The 19,435-nt window shown below is 31.0% G+C and overlaps 1 protein-coding gene across 1 annotated transcript; it reads right to left on the reverse strand.

Annotated features, from left to right (window-relative positions):
* Positions 1 to 1,975: 1,975 nt before the first annotated feature.
* LOC133200187 (uncharacterized) lies at positions 1,976 to 19,028 on the reverse strand. The gene is made up of 11 exons (XM_061335986.1): positions 18,927 to 19,028; positions 8,380 to 8,480; positions 8,035 to 8,181; positions 7,782 to 7,934; positions 7,063 to 7,157; positions 5,712 to 5,835; positions 5,218 to 5,319; positions 4,994 to 5,062; positions 4,721 to 4,861; positions 4,532 to 4,607; positions 1,976 to 2,256 (listed from the first exon to the last, which is right to left on the reverse strand). Exons 1-11 carry the CDS (start codon positions 18,967 to 18,969, stop codon positions 2,135 to 2,137), a joined length of 1,173 nt encoding a protein of 390 aa, XP_061191970.1. The 5' UTR covers positions 18,970 to 19,028; the 3' UTR covers positions 1,976 to 2,134.
* Between the last annotated feature and the right edge of the window lie 407 nt (positions 19,029 to 19,435).

Below are 19,435 nucleotides of genomic sequence, written 5' to 3' on the forward strand. Positions count from 1 at the left end.
GACCCCCGGGGGTCATGATTTGAACAAATTTGAATCTACACTACCTGAGGATACTTCCAGGTAAATATGACCAATTATGGCTTTGCTGTTCTTGAGAAGAAGATTTTTAAAGATTTTTCCTTTATATTCCTATGTAAAACTTTGATCGCCTATTGTGGCCCCACCCTACCCCCGGGGGTCATGATTTGAACAAACTTGAATCTACACTACCTGAGGATGCTTCCAAGTAAATATGACCAATCATGGCTTTGCTGTTCTTGAGAAGAAGATTTTTGAAGATTTTTCCTATATATTCCTATGTAAAACTTTCACCGCCCATTGTGGCCCCACCCGACCCCCGGGGGTCATGATTTGAACAAACTTGAATGTACACTATCTGAGGATGCTACCATATAAATATGACCAATTATGGCTTTGCTGTTCTTGAGAAGAAGATTTTTAAAGATTTTTCCTGTATATTTCCTATGTAAAACTTTGATCGCCCATTGCGGCCCCACCCTAACCCCGGGGGTCATGATTTGAAGAAACTTGAATCTACACTACCTGAGGATGCTTCCACATAAGTTTCATGATTTCAAGCACAGTGGTTCTTGAGAAGAAGATTTTTTAATGATGCCATTAATTTTTCACGAATTCTTAATTATCTCCCCTTGGAAGAGGGCGTGGCCCTTCATTTGAACAAACTTGAATCCCCTTTACCCAAGGATACTTTGTGGCAAGTTTGGTTGAAATTGGCCCAATGGTTCTTGAGAAGAAGTCGAAAATGTGAAAAGTTTACAGACGGACAGACGGACAGACAGACAGACGGACAGACGGACTACAGACAAAATGTGATCAGAAAAGCTCACTTGAGCCTTCGGCTCAGGTGAGCTAAAAACTAATATACAGAATTATGTATCTCAGTGTAATCTATGTGTGAGCCAAGTTAAATAGAAATCAAACCAAAACTGTAGGAGCAGTAGTGTTTTGAAAGTATTACACAGAAATTTCTCAATTTAGTAACCATGGCAACACAGTTCATCGCAATCTAAAACATATATATATATATATATATATATATATATATATATATATATATATATATATATATATATATATATATATATATATATATATATATATATATTATAACAGTAACTTGATCCGAAGAGCAATATCACGTCAAGTTGACAGGCGCAGATCATCAGATCAAAAGGGGAACGCAAAGCGTCAAGTTTGATATGATGATCCGCGCCTGTCAACGACACGTGATACGGTTCTTCAGGTCAAGTTACTGCTGTAATGATAAATTTATCATAGACCCCTTTACAACTAGCAAAAAATAATAAAAGGAAGCTTTTTGGATCAATTACATACCTTTAATACATTAAACATACCATTTTGTCGAGGAGTTTTTTGATGTGCGAGAATAACAACATCATTTATCTGTGTACAACGTCATCAGTTTCAAAGAGGGGTAATATGGATTCAGAAAACCACAGTGTGGTGATCTGGAACGTCGGATCACACCGTCACGTGATTGCATGAATTCAACAGTAAAACTGAGACACAAACAGTTGGTTATATAATAATAGAATTATGTATCTAAGTGTTGTCTACTTGTGTATGGAGTCACATTGAAATCAGACCAAAACTGTAGGGGGAGTAGCATTATGAAAAATTGTTTACAGACAGATGGATGGACAGATGACAGACACCTTACCAGTAGAACTAAAAACTGTAATCGTAAATTCAGGGAAGCAATACACCGTCTTCTCTCAGATTGAGTCATAGGAAACGGCTTGATTTTATTGGTCTTTATTCCCCTTTAACCCCCTTATTTTAAACAAAGAAAGAGAGCATTTTATTGTTTAAATGAAGTCGTGAAGTAGAGTGTTGAGTAAAGAGGGTATTATGGAGAGATATTGGAAAACAGACCCAATATTGATGGAAATGGATTAAATAAAATAAAATATTAAGGCACTGATTCATACAATTAAAAGCAACATAACAAAGATATTTATTTTCATAAAATTGCAGGTATTTCTTAAAACTACAATATCATAAATACAGCTTCAAAAGATTTTTTGTTACATTTGTATCTGTATTTCTGAAATTCAACCCTTTCAGTGTATGGTGTGTATCCACTTTATGCTCAATGTTCCATTTTAGTTTCACTTTCATTATTTGTGTTACTTTCACTTTCGGAGTCACTGTCAATTTCTAATTCTTCAGCACCATCATCTGCTTCTTCACCATCCTCATCCTCATCATCACCTTTTATAAAATAAAACAATCTTATTCATGTGGTTAAAATGCTGTATCTGCATGGTCTTTCCTCAGCCTACTCCCAGTCTTGATCCATATATACTACCAGTTGGATATCTGACAGCAAAAATAATGTGGATGCTTTTCTGACTGCAGAGGTTCTGGGGCACGTTAAGTCAACCCTACTAGAAATGCTCAAGTGCAGATCTAGAAGGGGAGACAAGGAGGGTCCAGGCCCACCTTGAGATTTTTGGTTATTAAATATAAACTAGAATTCTGACGAGTCAGCAAGGGCCCCGGTGAGGGGTAGAAATATAAGGGTGCAGATTATGGGATGAGAATTTTACTTGATTACAAAACTTTAAATATATATATATAAAGAATAAGCAACAGCAACTGCTAAATATCCAATAACCTCTAAATAGTATCCTTGTATTTACATAAGGCAGTAAAATACCTCATATCTATAATAACTAAATTAAATGTATATTTAAAGAAGAATGAAGCATGTGTTTTCTAAAATGCCAGCCTTCAGTGAATGTAAATATCACCCAGGCTTGACCTTAACTTCAAAACAAATATCAGTTGCAGACAAAGTTGTTAATTAATCTTAAAGTGACAGAAAGATAACCCTATCACATTTTCTGCAAACCAGCAAGATAATCAATCCCAGGGGATTAATTATACTGCTCTCTAAAGTCTAAACCTTTTCTTCTAAGTTTACAATAAGAACTCTTTCAGCAATGATAGAATGAGGTTATTATCTGAATACCTGCTAAAATAAATAGTATTCTTGAATTTACATAAGGCAGAAAAAAAGAAAACAAAAAAAAAAAAAAAATAAAATCATAATAAAAAAGATATCTTTGTCTACATGTATATCTTGTTTTTAGAATTCAATAAAATCATTACATAAGGCAGAAAAAAATTTAAAAAAAATAAAATCATAATAAAAAAGATATCTTTATCTACATGTATATCTTGTTTTTAGAATTCAATAAAATCATAACTCATTGTGTATTTTACCAAAATAAAGTATGAACATTATTTAAATCCACATTTCAGAGAATGTAAACATCATTCAAAATTGACCTTAACTTCAAAACAAACTTCATTTGCAGACAGAGGTGTTAATTAATCTCAATGTGGCAGATAAAGATAAATGCTTTGGATTTTCTTCGAGAGGAAAGTTAATTAATCCCAAGAGACTCATTGCAGCCTTTCACAGTTTACAATAGGAACATTCTCAGCAGTTATCTCTCTTTGCCCATTCACTCTTATATAAAGTTAAGGAATTTACCCCACCACCCCAGCTCCAAACCAGATGACATAGAGACCCAAACTTAGCATCAAAATATGTCCTTTTGCCTATTCAACCAACATACCAAATTTGAATTTAATTGGTCAACCCTAAAAAAAGTTATTAGAATAAAACAGAAAATTTGTGGACGGAAGAATGACAGACGGACAGACGGACAGACAGACAGACAGACGGACAGACAGACAGAGTGATTACAATAGGGCACCCGCAAATCCTTGCGGGGCCCTAATAAAAAAGTTACCAAAAATAGCTTGAACCCAAAAAAGATACATGGACCACATGGCATGTACATGTACAAGTTGATAAGAAGAGTCGGATATGAAAGAAAGAAATGTCCAACCCCTGCCCACCCACAATATTGATTTTTTCACCCTTAGAACAAGTTTAAACATTGTTTTGCCTGTCAAAAATTTCTGAGGTTGATTTTTCTTGAATGGGTATAGTCCCCCCCCCCCCCCTTCCTCTTTTTTGAGGAAAAATTCCTGATACGTCCATGAAGCCACATAATTGTTTTGCCATAGGAGAGGCATACTATATATATCAGACAAGAGATCAACTGGTATTTAGAAAAGAAAGTTAAAATTTGAATAAGGCCAAGATAAATAAATAGTTTGTTTCCTATTCCAACCTGAGAAAAAATAGGGTAGGTAGGAAAAACATTTTATTTTATTTTAATATTTTATTGGCAAGCACGTGTGCTACCATTTTTCCCCGAGGAAATCGCTGTCAAAACAATTTTGATTAATGTGTATAGAATATGCATTTTCTGAAAAATGGAAGTGATCGAGATTAGGATTTCTAATAGCGAAACTGGAATAGTTTACTCCAAGAAAGATATCTGCAGATAAATTTTTTAGGGTCAGCTCATATATTTTAGGGTCGGTCGGGGAACAGGAAACACATAATTTATTTATCTAGGCCTAATATCATTTTAATGCCAGTATCTGCAATATGCTGTTTTACCTGGACTGAGTTCTTCCAATAATTCATCTGTATGTTTCAGAATTCCCTCATCTTCGTACTGTGATTTAGTGTATACCTTTAAATACAATACTCATACAATCACATGAAATTTGATTATAAAAAAATAGAGTTTTTTAGTCACTTGGTTTGTCAAAATCTTTTTTGAATTTTCAAGTTCTTGGTTTTTACCTCTTTACATTTCTTAAAATAAAATCTGGCATTTGCTCTGTAGTCTTCCCCTTGTAAATAGTTAGCCCATCCAATCATATACCAGATCTGTGGGTCATCTTCATTTTCATCAAGTAAACTTTCTAACACAGTGACTGCAGTCTAAAAGAAAATAATAATTACGTGTATGTAGAAGTTGACACTAAGATAAAAAAAAGTTTTCTGCACTATCAAAGAAATAAAAATGCAAACTCTTGTAATAAATGTTAAAATCATTATGTATGACATATCTACCTCGTATTCTTCAACCTCTGTTAGTATCTTAGCTGCTGCTACTCTAGCATCATAAGACAAGGACACTGCCTGTTAATGCAAAAAAATACTTCTTAACAGAAAATATACATTTTATTAAAGTATTTTTCTGGTGGGGTTTCCTTTTATTACAATTATTCTTATTATGATAGTTTCAGGGATACAAACATGTCCATATTTCCTTTAGCTAACAATAAAACACTAACCTCCACAGGGTCATTCTCTTCTTCTGTTATATTTCCCTGTTCCACGGCTTCATATTTAGGTAACCATAGCGACACACTCTTTTTAATCATGACTAGAGCTTCCTGTTATTAAATTACCAATTATATTTTTGTCATATGAAATTGAATATGCATGCATAGTATGTAATTGGTTTAGAATGTGCCAGCTATAAAAGCTTTACCATTTTTAAATATGCATAAATCTATCAAGCTGGAAAAAATTAGTTTTAAAAATACAAATAACAAGCACACCTGATTGGAATATCATAACTTTTATGCCTCTCAGGGAGAAGAAAACAGTACTGATTATATCTATAAATACTGTAAAGATACTTTTTTTCCATGGGGTCATAATTCTGCAAAATCACAAGTGACAAATTCCAACAGAAAATTTGCGACGGACCATATCATGGAGGAAAAGGTACATCTACAGTATTTTAAGATGTTAACAATAAATCTGAATCAGATTGAATCACCTGTTTGTTGTCTTTAGATAGGTAGAAGCTGGCCTTTAGTTGATAAGCCTCGGGATTCTCGCTGTCAGCTTCAATAGCCTTGTTAATGTTCTCCTCACACTGAGTCTCGGCATTGGGTTCATCACTACATAAAGTAGTATAGAAATAAGTCTCTTATAGGAAACAAAGGAGATATAATACAAAAATGACACACAGACTTGGACTGATGAACAGTTTATGGACAACTTTCTTTCTGCTCTCTTTTACGTTACTTTTTTTTTGGTTACTTTGTAAATATAGTTGAACTTCAATATTTGGAACACTGATAAATTTGTATCTTGAATACCATAGATATCTCGAGGTCAGTTAGAAGTCCCAACAAGATTTTCTTCCATGTATTTTAACCTCAGTACCTCAAATACTAGGATTAATGAAGTTTTTCTTGGTCCCATGAAGTTTAAAATAATGAGGTTTTAATGTATGTGGTCAGTAATTCTGATATTAAATTTCTCAGCAGTTACCCATATAGATGGAAATATGAGAAATAATCAATACCTGAATTAGACAGCAATTACTAACGCCACTGCTTTGTATGAATAGACAAGAAATTTACCATAGGAAAATACTAACATTCCCTAAACATATCTATTAAAGGGAAAATAGTACCTTAACCATGTAAGAAGATTTCTTTCACCTCATTTTCATGTACATATATGTCTTATACATCTATGAATTTTCCACTACATAAATTTATTCATGCTTTATACCAGGGTACATAACACATCTTACCCAAAGAACACATTAATACTTTCACAGGGGTTTGTGGTATGAGCTGCTTTTGATAACAGTCTATTAACATGATTAAACAGTCATATTGTGGATGCAGGCACTAACTTGGATGCAGTTTGCCTTTGCTGGCAAACAAAAATTGTACACATTTCCTGTAAACAGTCCAAAAGTATTTTGTATACTACTTTTATACTAAGTATAACAAAATGATAACATATATTATTTAGTGAGTTAGCATAATTCTGGTTTGCCTGGATCAGGTCTACTACCCTCAGCTGTAGGTCATGAAATAGATCTGATCTTACAAACCAGAATCTTGTTAACTCCCTCAATGATATATTTTAATTTCTATTTTTAGATCACAGCTACTACAGCAAGAAAATGGCTGAAATACATACATGTACATGTAGTTAATACATTTTTAAGAAGAAGAAAAGTCCAGAATTGCACTTGGTTACATTAGCAGATACATATTATTTTAAAGACTGTCCTGGAATTGGAAATGCATGAGAATTAAGATGATGACAAAATCATGTAGCCATTTACACATAAACACATGTAGATTTGGTATCTTTAAACTTACCAACAATCTGTCATGTATATTTCAGCCAAAGAACAGTAAGCGCTGGAAATGTCCTTCCCACTGACCTTTTCACCTCCGCCACAGGCAGCAGCTAACTGCAGAAGTGAAGAAATAAAGTTGTATGTGTCAAACACAATGCCTTGTAGCAGAAAAATTTCTATTATTGGAGAATTCAAAATCAATTTTGTTAAATGTTGATCGATACATTCACAGTATGTAATGCTAAACTTGCATTTGGAGAAATGCTGTGTCATTCATACAAACCTAATGTCATTCATCTAACAAAGCTTTCCACCAAGTTAGTCAGACAATTTACAAAGAAATGATAGGAAATGAACAAGCTCAGATGAAGATAAAGTGAACATATTCAATATTCTGGCAAGACAAAAATTTGATACATGACTAGCAAGTTGACAAAATAAGCAAGGGTGTCATGTTTTGTCTCATGTATGATGTCAAATATGTAGTCTCCATACCCAGGATAAAAATCAATGTGGAAAAAAAATCACACAATGCACCACCATTAAGTATTTAAATTTTAAGAGTTGTTTTTTTATTGGTGCTTTTTCACAAAAATTTTAAACTATATAATAACATGAGAGAATAATGTCTTTTCTTATTTGATGACAGTAGAAAAAAACCTTTTTGTACTCTAATTAATCTTTTACATTCTTGTAATGTGTGCAGTTTAACAATCTTTATTGAGCGAAAAAAATTACCTCTTGTGCACTCTGTGCTTCTCTTTCTTTGACCATCAATTCAATTCCCTTTTGAAAACATTTAATGGCCTCTGCACCTTCAAACAGCTGTCCAAGATACATGTATTTACTGTGTCCAGTATCAGGATTTACTTCTACTGCTCGGCCAAAACACTTCAAATTCAAATAATATAAGCATGATCTTTACTGTCAATGGCATTATGGTATAACATTTCTACAAAGAATGAATGCTTTCAGATTATAAATTAGTCACCTGTTTTGCAGCCTCCGTGTTTCCCAATTCCAGTAGTAAACTCCCAGCTGTTTCCAGGGCTCTTATGTTGTCTGGTTCCATCTCCAGAGCTCGCTGACAGAATTTCTGTGCCAGTTCATATTGGAAACTGTCAATGTACTCATCAACCTAAACATAAAAGGAACAAAATGATTTTATTTATGAATTAATAAAAATAATTATAATTTTAATGCAATTTCTATGACAATGATGTTCAATTTCCAAAATTTGATATTTACTTTGAAAAAATTACATAGAAAAATTTCTTATGTAATATAATGTACAAAGCAACAATTTACAAACTTCAAAGAATGCAAAACATGTTACCTTGTCTAATAACTGATCTACACTGTACTGAGTATTCTTCTTAGATGAGGATGATTTTGCTAATTCTTTCCGGGCTTCCTGCAAATTCTTCTTTCTTTCAACTAAGGAAAAAAGTTTGTATAATACTTTAAATTTTAAAAATAGATACATGTACCAATATTTATGCATGTACTAATTAATTTAGGTTTTTACTCTAATGTGCAAAGACATAAAGTTGGCAACTTTCCAGTCTACACAAATTTGTTAAAGACAATACTCTTACTTTCAAATCTGATTAGCACCAACTGATTCATTTCGAAGATCTTTCAAATAATGAAATTTTTTCTGTATGATTTTTAATGTCATATTTGTTTATTAGCATGCTGTCTCAGTCTTGAGACATGTAACATTTGGCCATCTTTTTTTTGTTTGTTTGTTTGATGCACTCCCACCCACATTTTTCAAGGTTGGTAGGTAGGTTAGTGGTCTTTTTTGAAATTTTCTTTCACATTGGTAATCATAATAAATCACTGACTTAGAAATTTATTAATATTTTCATTATATACATAATAAATGGATATAATACTTACTGCTATAAAAAGGTTTAATCTAAATGCAAGGTTGTCCCTAAGATTTGAAATATCAGCTAGGGGACATTAAAAAGGTAGAAAGGGGTCTGGGGTTCTTCTCCTTAGAGGGGGTTGAGAGGGAATATCAAAGTAATGGGGAATTATGTCATAAAAGGCAGGGAAATTTCCCAGCCCCAGGTCTTAGGGACAACCCTGTAAATGTATCTTAGAGAAATAATAAAACAACTTTTAAAATGATATGGACAGTATGTGTTTTTCCAAGCAAAAAAAAAAATTAAAAAAAAAATTAAATTATTAAAAAAAGAGCAAGTAACACAAGATGTGTCTGTGGAACCATGATGCTGTTACATGGCAGCTTTTTAAAAAGGTCAAACTCCAAGGTCAAAGTCACAGGATCAAAATTGTTGGTATCCAAAGAAAAATCTTATAATCACAGAGAATAAACAATTGAAATATGAAAGCAATAGCATCAACCATTCAAAAGTTATAGCAAAGGTTAAAGTTTTTACAGGAGTAGGTCAAACTCCAGGGTCAAGGCCATGAGGCAAATATTGGTACCCAAACAAAGGCCTCTTCACAAGAAATACACATGTGAAATATGAGAGCCCTAGCACCAACTTTCAAAGGTATTACCAATGTTAAACATGTTAAAGTTTTACAAAAGTAGTATACAAATTTAGGTCAAACTCCAAGGTCTAGGTAATGAGGTTAGAAATGTCGGTATCCAAAGAAAGGTCTTGTCACAAGGAATATACATTTGAAATATGAAAGCCATAGCACCAACTTTACAAAAGCTATGGCCAAGTTTAAAGTTTTGGCAGACAAACAGACAGACCAAAAAATATAGGCCCCCAAATCTTCAATTATGGGGACATAAAAATTGGCCTTTTCTAAGCATTACAGTTTATGTCAATCTTCCAGGAGCCATGCAGCACAACATTCTTTGAACTTGTATGTGGCTACCATCCATAAAAATTAATCCATATAAAAAGAAGAAAAAACATTTTCCTTGCTTCAAATATGTCTTGTGTTGAGATCCATAACCTTTCATAATATATGCATGCATGCTCCTCTACCCCTATTGATTATGCTACATTGCCAACACATGGATGGATTTTATTGTTAAATCACTGATAAGGAGGACATTCTATCAAGGTTCTCAGGACTCTCGGTTGTCTATAATTTGGGTTGTTCAAGGATCCCATTCCCAATTCAAAAAAGGTACATTTTTTCCCAGTTAAATATGTTAATTTTCCCAATAGTCATTTCTCCCCAAAGTTAAAGAGATTATAGTTGGATATATGATAACTAAACGTGCTAATCATATTCCTCTGTATTACAAAACAAACTTTTAAGTTGAAAACAAAGGGAACATACTAAAGACCTGACCTACTAAAGACCTGACTGACCTGACCAACAAAAAATTCTCCAAATATCACTATTCTGAGTTTTTATATCAACTTTTTCTTGATATTTTCTTAATCATAAGGTGTAATTCAATTGAATAAAGGTATATTCAATCATTTTTACCAAATTCATTGTCATTTATCAATTCATTTCATGAAAATTTAATGACCTGACCAAATATGAAATGACCTGACCAAATGAAAATCATTTGTAATCGTTATCATTTTATAAAAATATTTAATACATATAATGTCAATTTATGAATATTCAGGTGTAATACTTTGTAATTAAACATTTCTGACAGATAAACACAAACTTATGAACCTATATATTAAATATGCATTGACCTGATGAAACTAAGCCGAATTTACATAAGCAACTTTTCACCAATTATAATTTAAAGTATTGTATGCACTTAAATTAAAGAATCTTATCTTGTATTTTTTAAACATAAAATAAAATATAGATGACCTGACAGCAATTGCAGTGACCAGACTCAGACCATGTCTATGCTAAAAACCTGACTGATCATCATATCTATACTTATTGTACTGACTGATCATATCTACTAAAGACCTGACTGACCATATATACATATAAACTAACATTGTTCAAAGACATGAATACATTAAGTAAAACAAATACGGTTGACCGACCAAATAAAATAAATAAATAAACAAAAAAAAATAAGGAAAAAATAACCATAAAAGAAATCTTGATTAATGATACATGTAAATTAATATATACTATCTTTGATATTCTTAATTTTGTGCACTTCTATATGTAAATTACATTCAGAAGTGCACAAAGTTAGAAATATCAAAGTTTTGCGTATCTTCTAAAATAAGATATATCTACGGTACCAGTATTTATTTTACCTTTCCAATATATTTATTATTTTGTTTTTTGCATGTATAACATGATTTGTAAATTATCTCAATTTATTTGTTATGACAATCATGCATATATAGATCTATTAATCATTCTGTTTGTATAACAAGGAGAGGATCTATTAAGTTGAAAAAAAAAAATGTATCCAATCCTTTTGTATGTAATATACAATAAAATATGCTCAAAATCAAATCATTTTAATAATATTTAATTTGTGCTTGTATATCATCATTTCAACCCCCCCTTTTTTTTAATCAATTTTGGATACAGCAAAGTGTGTACATATTTACAAAATTAGTTACTTTTAATGAAGGAGTGTGAAAAATTATCAAATGAATTAAAAGAATGCTTCTTTAGATCATATCTATAAACTGTATATCAAATAGTGAAATGGATAATTGTTGATCCGCTTAATTACTCTGCTAATTGATTGTGACAGAAGTGTCAAGAGGGGCACTGGTCACCCATTGTTTGTTCAACAATTACCTACCTATATCCCTTCAAGGGAGCTTGTGTATAACTAGTGGACTATCTCATGTATATACTCCACTACTGATTAAAATTCGAGTTAATCAAATTTAAACTTAATTGTTTAAGACCCTATAAGAAGAACAAGTCTTGTGAATATAAAGACTGAGGATAATCATCACTTTTATCCTTGTATGCAGAAATTATTTTTGAAGATAGATGTTTTATGACGAATGCATGCACTGCTAATAATTAGTAATGTAAATTGGCATCAATAGTTATGCAGAGATGAATCCATAGTTTTCGTAGCAAAATAAATTTTAAGTGATAGAGAAATGTTTTTAATGAGTGCACTGTTATTCATACAGTGTGAAATTTATAGAAAGAGTAATTTTTAGAACCTCCTGATGCTATGTTAAATTCCGCGAACTTGCGATGTAATACATGAATTTTCTTGATTTGTTTTGTTACCATACAGGAAGTATTTTTCATTTTTGATATATGTGTGAAAGAATGGAGAGTATGCAACATGCATATTTTTTTGCCTTTATTCAACTGTGTAGTGTAATCTATGACTAAGTTAAAAATTACTTCTGTAAACTGCAGAGGTTTACATGATTCTATGAAAAGAAAGGATGTCCTAAACTATTTAAGAAATTTTAAATCATCTATTTATTGTTTACAAGACACCCACTGTACAGAATTAGAGAAAAATTCAGTTTATGCCCAATGGGGTAATGACATACTCATCAGCTCAGGAAAATCAGATGCAAGAGGGACTTTAACCCTTTTTAATAACACAAATGAAATAAAAATTTCTAAAGTTTATAGTGATAATGAGGGGAATTTCATTATATCAAATATAATGGTGGATAACAAGTACTCAATCACTTTGGTTAATTTATATGGTCACAATAAAGATAATCCTAAATTTTATGCAGAAATAAGTGATAAAATGGATGATTTTTTTGATACTGACTTTATAATTATGTGTGGAGACTGGAATGTAGTACAAGATTACCAGTTAGACTGTTACAATTATGTTAGAGAAAACAATCCCAAAAATAAACTTGAAATTGAAAAATTAAAATCAAAATTCAATTTAGTAGATCCTTGGAGAATCAAAAACCCAGATGCTAAAAAATATACATGGAGTAGGAAGAACCCAGTAAAACAGGCTAGACTTGACTTTTTTTTAGTATCAGAGGAACTCTTATCAATTATAAATGATGTTCACATGATGCCAGGCTATAGGACTGATCACTCTATCATAGAATTAGATATTACTATTAATGAATTTAAACGTGGAAAGGGATTCTGGCGTTTTAACAATTCCTTATTGAGAAACAAAGAATTTGTGACAAATGTTAAAAAAATTATAAGGGAAACGGATAATGAATATCGTATTGATGAATCAATGTTAGGAATACCAGATAATCTTTTTCTTGATGTTCTATTAATGAAAATAAGGGATATGGCAATACAATTATCTGCAAATTTGACCCGAGAAAGGAGGGATCACAAAGCAAAGATTGGAAATCAACTTAGAATTTTACATGATATGTATAATAATTACCCTTTGTCAATTTATCTAGATATGATAAGTGACCTTGAGACAGAATTAGAGGAAATTAGAAAATATGAATTGAAGGGGCTATTGTTAAGAAGTCATTGTAAATGGATAGAAGATGGGGAGAAACCTACAAAATATTTTTGTGCCTTAGAAAAAAGAAATTATGTCAATAAAAATATTAGCAATTTAATCAATAATGATGGTAAATATGTAAATAAGCAAGCAGATATCTTAGAAGAAGTAAGGAACTTTTACAAAAAATTATATGAAAACAAAGATCAGGAGCTTGATGATGTAAATCTTGAAGACTTATTCCAAAACTTTGAGGTTCCTAAAATAAATAATGATATGAAAAACATTTTAAATGCTGAAATTACAAAACAAGAAATACTTCAAGCTCTTAAAAATTTTAAGAACGACAAAACACCTGGAACTGACGGTTTTACAGCAGAATTTTTCAAGTTTTTTTGGACAGATATTAATTCATATATTCTCAAATCCTTTAATTACAGCTATGAAGTAGGTCAATTATCTTATACTCAGATGCTTGGAATTATTTCTATTCTACCAAAAGGCAATAAGCCAAGGGAACAATTAAAAAATTGGCGACCAATTACATTATTGAACATTACATATAAACTCTTATCTAGTGTCTTAGCAAATCGAATGAAACCAATTCTGTCAAAAGTAATACATGAAAATCAAAAAGGGTTTCTTGCTGGTAGATATATTGGTGAAAACTCAAGGTTATTATATGACATCATACATTATTGTAAAGAGAATGATCATTCAGGTCTTGTTTTATTGATTGACTTTGAGAAAGCATTTGACTCTATTTCTTGGAGATTTATTTTTAAAGTACTCAGATTTTTTAATTTTGGTGAGAACTTTTTAAAATGGATAAAGATTTTGTTTAGAGAACCTAAGTTATGTGTTATTCAAAATGGTATTTTTTCTGAATTTTTCCAAATGGGACGAGGTTGTAGGCAAGGTGACCCAATTTCACCTTACTTGTTCCTACTATGTGCAGAAATAATGGGAATTATGATTAGAAATAATAAATTAATAAAGGGCATTGTTATTGAAGATAAAGAATATAAACTACTACAATATGCTGATGATACAGTTTTATTAATGGATGGTTCAGAAGACTCAATTAGATCAGCTTTGTCTTTAGTCAATCAGTATTCCAAATTCTCTGGACTGAAGCCAAATTATGATAAAACTCAATGTATTAGGATTGGATCTACTGTTCATACTGATGATAACTTGTGTGATAAATATCAAAACTTGATGTGGTCACAGGAACCATTTACAGTGTTAGGTATAGCATACTGTGTAGATCTAGACACAAACACTATGTTTGATTTGAATTTTTTGCCAAAGATTGACTCTGTCAAAAAGCTTATATCATCATGGTCTAGAAGACATTTATCAACGGCAGGTCGTATAACAGTAGTAAAAACCTTGCTTTTACCTAAATTTAGTCACTTATTAATTAGTTTACCGAGCCCTTCTAAAGAAAAACTCAAAGAAATTGAAGCTATATTTTTTCATTATATCTGGAATACCAAAACGGCTAGGGTGGCTAAAAATATTATATGCCAAAGTTATGAAAACGGTGGTATGAGAATGACATGTCTTGATTCATTTTGTAAAAGTTTAAAAATTACATGGATTCGCAGATTGTTTGATAGTTCATGTAAATCAGCCTGGAAAGAATTGCTAAAAGATTTAATTCCTGACATTAAATATTTAGTTATCTATGGTAGGGATTTTTCAAAAAAACTTAAGAAAGATACGGAAAATGTTTTCTGGAATGATGTTTTTTCAGCATTGTTGGATTTGAGATTATGTATTGATGATCAAACATCTATTTTAAGTCCCATATGGTATAATCCATCAATATGTATAAACAACAGAAGTGTTTGTTATAAGTCATGGCTGAGACAAGGTATACAATTTGTTTTTGATTTTTATGATACAAATGGGACTTTGTTAGGATACCAAGACTTTTGTAAACAATATGATTTAAAAACACCTTTTACAATGTTTTTAGGCATAACAAATTGTATTAGAAAATTACAGTTGAATTATGATCATAGGATAATTCAAAGAAATCAACCTTTCTTCCCAAAATTCTTACAAACAATAACAAAAAGCAAACAAGGTGCAAGAGATTTCTATGATGTTTTTATTAGTCAGAAATACAAAAAACCAAAAAGTGAAATGAAATGGGAAAACATTTTAGAACTTAATGTTGATGAATTTTGGTGGAAAAAACAAAACATTCTGTTTTTTAACATAACAAATGATATACAGTTAAGATGGTTCCACTATAGAATTGTACATAGAATTTTAGCTACAAATACATATTTACACAAAATTGGTGTTACTGACTCAGATTTATGTAGTTTTTGTAAGAAACACCCAGAGACACTTTGTCATCTTTTTTGGGAATGCGAGTGTGTTGCAGAAATTTGGGAAAATGTACTGGATTGGATGAAAGAACAGTTTGGAGTTGATATATCTCTAAACAAAGTTGATGTTTTGTTGGGAAAACATTATAAATATAACAATATATTTAATTTAGTAGTATGTATAATAAAAAAGCATATTTATAGAAATAGATGCAAAAAATGTGTACCATCTTTTGAGAGGGTCAAACAAGAGGTTATGTATTATTTTAATTGTGAAAAATATATTTATAAGAAAAATGGGGAAATGGACAGTTTTAAAAAACGATGGAATATGATAATGTTTTAATATGATTAATATATTTGAAAAAACAATGCAGTTACAGAAGTACATCAACTTTTCACTGATTATATTAAGATTTCAGTTGTTAAATATTATTATAAATATAATCATATGCATGTTATGTAGCGAATGGTGTGTGAATGATATGTGAAAAAAATGTCCTGTCACATTATGATTGTGTAATATATATGTGTATTATGTATGTTACTTAGTGAACCCAGGGCCCCAACCCTGGCACTATTATATACTTGGACATGTGATGGGGCAATAAAAAAAAAAAAAAAAAAAAAAAAATTCCGCGAACTTTCTGAACAACTCTCTTAATTTAAATTAGAATTCATAACAGTCTATAAAGTTGTAATTATGTATACTTCCCATTTCGGTCAGATCTTTAGTTTGTTACATTGGTCAGGTCTTTATATATTCATGTCAGATTGGTCAGGTCTCTACACTGGTTAGGTCAAGTTATAAAAACTACATATTACTTACCAATAATTTAATTATGAATGGAAAATTAAACAAAAGACAAATTTTATTTAAAACACTTTATAAATATCTGAAGATACATTCAAATATAATCGGTCAGGTCATCATACAGTTGATTTATAGGTCAATATTGATTTCATAATCTATACTTGGATATAAAAAAAAAATATTTCATTTCAGCTGATAGATAAAAAGATTTTAAAAAGTGTGTGTGCTTGAACATACAGAAAATTAAGGGTTTTAAGCTTGAGGTAAAAATGTCCGATCAGTATCTGGTCAGGTCATTAAATTATCATGAAATGAATGTATGGATAAATTGACTAAACATTTGGTAAAAAATGTTTCCCCAAAAAAAATTATCTTAAGTTTTAATCATTATAATAGATAATATATTTTAAAGATGTATCGAATATTTTTAAAAAGATTATAATTATGAATGATGATTATTTCGTCCAGGGATGGGGTAATCGTAATCGAGTAATCGTAATCGATTGTAATGATTACTTTTTTCCAAGTAATTGACAGTAATCTGTAATCGAAGAGATTTTCGATTACTTGTAATCGTAATTTAATCGATTACAGCTAAAATTTCCAATGTAATTATAATTACTTTTTCAATTACTTTCGATTATTTTTACATAAATTGATGTTATTTTGGAGAATCATTTCCAGTCAGTCACACATAAATATCAAATATAAACCACCTAGTGTAATGTTTGGATTACTTAACTTTTATTATCATAAGTTTAATAATGTTCTCAATAAAATTTGCATTATAGACCTACTGGTCTAGTATGAAATATATTATTATTAGTAGTATTAAATGCATTTTACATTTGACCCACTGTCCTCTTGCTGCATGTCCTTTTTCATATTTCAGATATTGAAAAACTTTGTCTTGTAATAGAAAATTTTAAATAGCAAAAACAGATTAATTAAATATATTAAATATAATAAATTAATATAATAAAATATTAAATATAAATAATTTGGTAAATAAACTAAATTGTACTCGGAAAAATAAGAAGATGGAAATATCGGTACTTATTCATATCTTAAAATGTTTAAATAACTTCTAACTTGTGTTTTAGTAACTTTAAAATTTGCAAAATCATTCTTATGTTAATTTTCATTCAAAATTGTATGGTTGCTTTTATATCAGTGAGAGGTTATAAGTGTCTGTAAGAGAGGGAGTGTGTCACTTTGTTTGCTTATCTTGGCTAATTAATTGACTGAGACATCCCTGACTTGCAGATAATGAGGTGTAAACTGTGAACTACCTATTGTTTAACTCATAGAATTCATAGTTCCATTGAAGACAAACAATATTATTTAAACAATTAATAGCTCTCAAAATAGTTATTTCAATACAGAATGAAATTGTGCTATTATAGTTTAATTACTTAAAGACACATTTAATTTACATGACTGTTTATTACTATGAGTTCTAATTTACTTATTTTTTTTTGAAAGAAGACACGTACAGGAATATTTAATGTGTACTGTCAAAATACGGGCAGCCCAAATACTTTTAATGAAGTTATTCACAATAAAATATCAAATAGTTTTTGCAACAAGTAAAAAAATATGGAGGTTCAGATCCAAGGTTGAAAGGAATAATTAATTCCTTGGTATGTTTTATTGTACGAATCATGTCTCCATTTTCCATGGTAGAGAATCCCTCATTTGGGCATTTAGAGAAAATGTTAGCTGGAATAAAATCTTAAAAGAATCTGCACTGAAACTGCAGGAACACATTCAAACTTCAGTGGATACACATGTATCATCAACATTACCATTTAAATATTGCTTTGATATTTGAAGGGATAAAAACTTGGAAGTAATCGATTATTAATCGATTACATCTTCCAAAGTAATCGATTACAATCGATTACAGGACAAAAATGAGTGTAATCGATTAATAATCAATTATACAAAATTCCTCCAAGTAATCGATTATTAATCAATTACATTTTTCAGTAATCGTGCCCATCCCTGATTTCGTCAGGTTCGCTGTTTTCCAAATCTTTACGGCTCCAGTTCCATTCCAAAGAAGGTGGTGTGAGAACCCTGGTTCTTGGGTACTTGATAGAAAGAGCAAAAATATCTGACAAAATTCTAAATGAAACATTAGTCTATTCTTCTGACAGCAACAGATATTTTCTGAACAATTGTTATTTGTGTTTTGTAAACACTTTTAACTTTACTTGACTGGAATTTTCTGACAACAAATTTCTATTGGACCTTTTTGTCATCAGAAAGTATTTGTCAGTTTGTGTTTCATTTGTCATATCAGCGTCAGTGTGCTCAAGATTTGACGCAGAATTAAAAGAAAATTTTTAAAAAATGAATATTAATAGTTATTTACAACAAATGTAGTATGAGGACCTTACCAAGTGAGGCACCTGGCTTCTTTTTAAAGTTCTTTTTGCCCATACTGTCAATTTGAAGTAAACACGTGTGTCATCATTATACATTCTATGTTAATGAGGTGCTTGAAATCGTCGTCTGTCAGATGCTTATTTGGTTCGTTCAGTTTGTTTAAACGCAGAAACTAAAAATTCTCACCAGTTAATAGTTGTGAGAAGAATATATTTTTTAAAATATATTTTTAACATATATAATCGAAAGCAATTTTGCAATTAAAGAATCCAGGATGCCTCGCACAATGATGATTTAACCAAAGGTGCATACTGCGATGATTTAACTTGAGAACTTGCCCCCCCCCCCAGCCCCACACGCACTTTTGAAATGTGTGGCTTTAAAACCGGATAAATGTAATCAAATCACGTTAGTAAACAAACAAAATTGTTTCAAGGAGGGGGTGTCTGATGTCATTTTTTTCTAACAATTTACTAACATTCAAAAATCAATAATTTAAGGAGTTTGGCCCTACCCGTTA

This window comes from Saccostrea echinata, unplaced genomic scaffold (genome assembly GCF_033153115.1).
Source record: "Saccostrea echinata isolate AGI-Se365-2 ecotype Australia unplaced genomic scaffold, CSIRO_AGI_Sech_v1 ptg000037l, whole genome shotgun sequence".
NCBI classification, from domain to species: domain Eukaryota; kingdom Metazoa; phylum Mollusca; class Bivalvia; order Ostreida; family Ostreidae; genus Saccostrea; species Saccostrea echinata.

Excerpts from the sequence above, each read along its gene's own strand:
- LOC133200187 (XM_061335986.1), bottom strand. The coding sequence starts at position 18,969 with ATGGGCAAAAAGAACTTTAAAAAGAAGCCAGGTGCCTCACTTG. Across the intron at positions 5,063-5,217 it reads AAGAGAATGACCCTGTGGAG|GCAGTGTCCTTGTCTTATGA; the intron begins GTTAGTGTTTTA and ends TTGCATTAACAG. Across the intron at positions 4,862-4,993 it reads CAGAGGTTGAAGAATACGAG|ACTGCAGTCACTGTGTTAGA; the intron begins GTAGATATGTCA and ends ATTTTCTTTTAG.